This window comes from Sinocyclocheilus grahami, unplaced genomic scaffold (assembly GCF_001515645.1).
Source record: "Sinocyclocheilus grahami isolate Dianchi unplaced genomic scaffold, SAMN03320097.WGS_v1.1 scaffold428.1, whole genome shotgun sequence".
In the NCBI taxonomy this organism is placed as follows: Eukaryota; Metazoa; Chordata; class Actinopteri; order Cypriniformes; family Cyprinidae; genus Sinocyclocheilus; species Sinocyclocheilus grahami.
The window spans coordinates 863,363-868,995 of NW_015505607.1; the positions used below are offsets into that span (position 1 = coordinate 863,363).

At 37.1% G+C, this 5,633-nt stretch overlaps 1 protein-coding gene across 1 annotated transcript in view; it reads right to left on the reverse strand.

Moving 5' to 3' along the window:
* Positions 1 to 1,082: 1,082 nt before the first annotated feature.
* Positions 1,083 to 5,633, reverse strand: part of LOC107551657 (neural cell adhesion molecule 1-B-like) — a 36,334-nt gene continuing 31,783 nt past the window's right edge. Inside the window, exon 10 of the mRNA XM_016233354.1 lies at positions 1,083 to 2,599. Within this exon, the coding sequence (XP_016088840.1) occupies positions 2,476 to 2,599 (124 nt within the window). The 3' untranslated portion in view covers positions 1,083 to 2,475. The remainder of the gene's footprint in view (positions 2,600 to 5,633) is intronic.

Sequence of the window (5,633 nt, forward strand, 5' to 3'; positions counted from 1 at the left end):
GAATGTCTTATAAAGGTCTGAGATGAGAATGAAATGATGAGAGAAGCCAATACACATCAAACAGGCTTAATCTGCTCAGATGATGAGCCTTAAATGCTTTGGAAACAATCGTTTGAACAGACCTTTGTCTTTAAAGTGGCACGATGGCACAGTTGCGGTGGTAAACTGTGTGTAAACTTACAAACAAATTGGTCCCACATTAAATGGCAGTATGAATCAAAAGCTTGTTTTTCAGAGAGATCATAAGAAAGAGCTCGTATGCCTCCTGGTACAGTTTCTACAAGCCTCTCAGATGCTTATTAGACCAGAATCCTGCTGGAAACACTTCAAAAATAACTTTCATTATTAATATTATTACATTACAAATGCTTAACAGAACACAAACGTACATTCAAGTAGCATAATGTTTAAAGACCTAATAATGAAAGTTATTAAAACACGTTATCATTCAGCTCCCATGTTTGTCTTGTAAAAGCAGACAACAGTGAACGTATGAATGACAAAAGTTCACTGACATTCAAATAAATGCACAGGTCTTTGACATTTTCAGTTATTTAGCAATTCAATTCGTAACCTTAACACCAATGACATCTATAGTTCAGAATACATTGCATGCTTATTTCAGGTTTAAAAATAGATGTCACTGACGAGACATTTGACCAAATGGGATGAATAAGAGATTTTGTAATTAAATGGTGGGTGAGCAGACAACCCTCGGGCGCCTATGAGACAAAATGCATTGAGACAGTTTTCTGTGTGAATATATTTATATAGGTATAGGTCTGATTTTGCATCAATTAAATAGAGGCATGTTGTCGAGATTTCGAGATTTAAGAAAACCACAATCCATTTACACCCTCAGACCCAAAAGACCAAGTGACGACACATTTGATCAAGAAACAAAACTATTATTTTCACAGTTTACAGATCTGGACCATCTGACAGCGTTGGGGTATGTTGTCACAGAGACAATAGCGTCACTGTGGCCCATCCAGACTGCAGGCCTGCATACAAGAGGATGTTTATATTGAAGGCACCAACTCCTTTTGTGTCCGCATTTCACTTCTGCTGCCGTCATCGTTTTTTAAATTTTTTTATTTTTTTTAAATTCTTATCATGATGAACATCATTTAAACTAACAGCTACGGCTTTCACAACCTATGGAAACTTTATTGTTTGCTTGTTTTATTCTAGTACAAAGAACACACTGTATTCACACTAGGGTTTTCACGCATTCACAGTGCACAAGCTTGCAGCCTAAAGAATGAGAAACACTGTACAAAAAAAGTCAGGCTCAATATTTTTATGCTACGATCCACACCGGAGTACTATGGCTTAAATAAAAAGTAAAACAATAATTTGGCCATTTAAGACAAAAAAAAACCTGACAAGCATTTGAATTTTTATTAGTATCAAAGGGTCACGGCTTCATTTTAATGCAACATTTATCAATTAAATGGGCAAAAGCCAATGGAGGAACAGGCAGACGTCATATGGGACATCCTGCGAGATGCGCCTGATGTTTTCGTTAGGCCACAAGTGCAACAGCTGTATCTGCACGTAACGCAGCAGCAACGCTTGTACTGTATTTTTCTCAAGGAGAGCTCCTGGTTGTTCCTAATGTTTTTTTTCAAAGAACTTGCTGGATGTTTTTAAGCAAGTATCACCTAAAGTAAAGAAGAAACTCTAAGGCTTAGGAGAAATGGGATGCGTTGTAATATAAAAAAGGAAAAAGTAGTAGTGGTGATTTGCACAGTATAACCCTAACAGCTAGTTCAGACCTCTACCCTGCGTAACTGTTTGAGTCGGGTTTGCTAGAGAAGCAAACGTTATGTTAATGAGGGATATCGGAGCAAAATGCTGTAAACACTCAGGGCTGGGATAAAACAAAAAAAGGACATATAGAAAAATAATTCTGCAAAGCAAGCATGCTAAAAATCTATCGCTAACTCTCAAAAAAAGAATGTGAAAAAAATAAAAATAAAATAAAAGGCGGTTGCTTTTGTACATTATTTAAACACAAATAAAACATAAAAAATGTTCCCCAAAAAATGAATGTGACAGACAATAACAATGGCAATACTGCATGTAATAAAACGGGACATAATTGAAACAGCACTGTGGGCTGAATGAATGAAAGGCGAAAAGGTGATTACTGTTTTTCTCATAATGAACTTCCTCAAAAGCCTATTTGAAAGACACTGATCTTACTTACAGAGGTCAAGGAGACTGTGCTAGAGGTGAAGAATCTTTCCTTCTTGCACTGATGAAAAAAAAGAAATGTTTCAATGGTAAAAACAATCGAAAAGTACAAAATAAAAGGCATATGCACGAGCTCTTTAGGCGCTCTATATATCTACAGACGTGTTTTGTTCTGCGAACTTAAAGACACTGAAGAAAGAAACCCTTGTATTTGAGATGTGGTTGTGGTGTGGTGCTGTCTGTCTGCGACTGTTGTACGCTGCCCATTCCGGATCATGCTTTGCTCTCGTTGCCGTTCATCTGGGGGGCTTCATTAGGGACTGTCTTCACCTCCGCCGGGTTTTTCTTTACCTCCATGTCTGGTGCTTTACTTTTGTCATCTACAACAATTTTACCACTGGGGGAAAGAAAAAAGAGAAGTTTATCAGCAGTGTCTTTCAGTCATCTGTTTGGCTGCTTCCCCTCTTTATACTATTTCCAAGGATCGGCTCACCCAAAAATGACAGTTCTGTCATGAATTGTTCACCCTCATGTTCTTTCAAACCTGTATGAGTTTCTCTCTTTCTTCAGTGGAACACAAAAGATGGATTTTGATGAAACTGAATAATATGCTAAGCATTCTTTTCAATATAATGAAAGTGAATGAAGACTGGTGCTCAATGCTCCACAAATAACAAAGAAACACGATAAAATGATCATAAAAGTGGTTCACACGAGTCATTGTCTAAGTCTTCATATGGTAGCACTGTGTGACAAAAATCTTGACTAGGTTTCTTTGGTACGTTCATGAGGGAGGGTCTTGTCCCAGTTAAAAAATGTATTTGATAAAAAATATGGTAAAACAGCAATTTTGTGAAAAAAATATTACTATTTAAAATACCTGTTTTCAATTTTAATATATTTCAAAATGTAATTTATTCCTGTGATGGCAAAGCTGAATATTCAGCAGCCATTACTCCAGTCTTTTAGTGTCCATGCTGTGAGTATTTAAGACATACTGCTGTTGCACAAATAGCATATAAAATAACCTGTAGTAGATCTATACAAGTGGAGCTGGGGAAGGTGGAGGGTTTCAGAGGAACTCTGAAAGCACACTGTGAAATGGTCTAATGAATTTCTTTCAACAACAAAAAAAGCTTTGGAATGATAGATAGTATGTAGTACATGAGTCCTGTGGATTACTTTTATCATGCTATCATCAGTGTGCATCGCGCTTCTTCTCGTCTATTTCCAGCCTCTCACATACGCACACTCGCGCCACACGTTCATTTTCTTACAGAGTGAAAAACATCGCAGAGCAGAGAGGACACAGACAACGAGTTGACAGACAAGACAGAGCAGGTCACTTTTGATAATAGGAAACAAAGTCTCAGCATTCAAATTCTGTTAGCTTATAAAGGATTTCAAACGATAAATTCAATTTTGGAGCTCTTTAGTGGCGTGATAGTTCATGCATGCTCCCATAAGTTAAAGCGAAGGAGGAGGAGTGCATTCTAATTAGCATGAAATAAACATTGAATGAACATCCGATCCATGTTGAAAGATACAATACAACTTATTGAATGTATAGTCTCATGTAATCATCCAATTAACGTTTCAACCGCAGAAAGACCGCAGCTAGAATACATTGTCACATAACAGCAGAAAATCCATTCTGTGTCCATAAACTAGTGAGAAAAATGCACACTAAAGAGGAGAATTTAGCAACAAATTACATTTATTAGCTATATATTTACTCATAATTGCTCTTTTAATTATAATTAATAAAATGTATAGATGTAAGGTTATTATAAAAAAACTGTCTAATATAAACTTGTACACAAATCAATTACTTTTTTCCCTGTATACTTTAGTTTAGAAAAATTGAGAAAAAATAACACTTAATCGCAAGCTTGTTAATTATTCCTGAATAATTCTCACTCCAGGCTGAACTCAAAAGTTGGCAGCCCTGTTTTAAGTAAGTTGAAGTTTTAGTTTTCTTGAGCAACATTAACAAAATTCACTGTAGCCTACAAGTTAATGTTAGATTGTTTGCTTCAAACCACTGGTTAATGAGATGATAGAAATAAGACTAACCAATAGTCTTATTTCAATAGACTAACATTTGAAGTCACGGTATGTTGAATGTGAATTAATCAGCAATCATAGGATTTATTCATGCTTTTTTTATGCCAGTTTGGAGTTATACACTGGTTTTCTTCCATGGTCTAGCCTTGGCCACCCCATGTATAAAACTCTAGATCCGCCACTGGACACAAAGCATCATTATTCCTTCTGAGCAAACTGAGGCTTCAGCAAGAAAACCTTCCATCGTTTGTCAGTTTGCATCCTTGGCGAGATGTCTTTAAAAGTACAAACTCTCCTTCTTGTAGGAGAAAAAACTCGACTTTAGGCATCTTGAGAGTGTAAAGATGGCAGAGTGGGTTCCATTGATATTCTGCTGGTTCTGTGAAGATCAGGGAAGTCACTCAGGTAGTCGAAAATCTATAGACGGAGCCAATAAGCCCAGGTGGCAACCAATGAGGGCAACTTCCCTGGAGTGTTCCTGCTCAAATTAGACAACTGAGCTGAACTGAGAGAAAGAGAACAAGCCTGACGTGCGCTGACTGGGCTGTACATAGAAAGCGCACACTACAGAGCACAAATGGAAGTGGGGAAAACAAAGTCTCTGGTAAATATTTAACAAACGCCATGCTCTCACTAATTCCCTGCTGGAAGTCTTGGCTGATTGTTTAACAGCCGATTTTCTCTGTACTTCGCAACAGAGCGCTACTGAAAAGTCTGGAGATGCCACTACTTCTGGCTACATTAGGCAGCTCCATAAAGCTAGCAGGACTGAATCTGTCAGATGTGAAATGTTTGTTTAATTCTGCAATATGCACCCTTGAATGAATGAAACCACTGCTATTCAGAGGCGCTGATCCGATGCTCTCAGCATGGCTCCAGCGAATAAGGAGCAGGGTTGTTTCATTTATGTATATTTTGTACATTCTAGCTGAAATTTTCACTAGTTTTATTTCAATTTCACAACAACATAGCTTAGTACTTGTGAACAATAAAATGTGCCATAAAACAATTCTAACTACTATCATTCCGGCATCTCTGGCACATTTATGATTCGGAGCCATGGACTAAATCCACTCAAATCTTTTGACAGATGGAGAACAAGTCCTGGCTGGTTTTGCTAAAGTTCATAGCTGAGAATTTTTGGAATATATTCGAGAGATTTGCTTGAGGCCATTTGGATCAACTAAACGAGACTAATTTAATTTGTGTTGTCTTCACAATGAGAGACATTATTTTCAGTAACAACTACTAAATGATTATTGTGGTGTAGTTGATTGCATATTTACACTACTATTCAAAAGTTTGGGGTCGGTACTATATTTTTATGTTTTTGAAAGAAGTCTCTTATGCTCACCAAGGCTGAA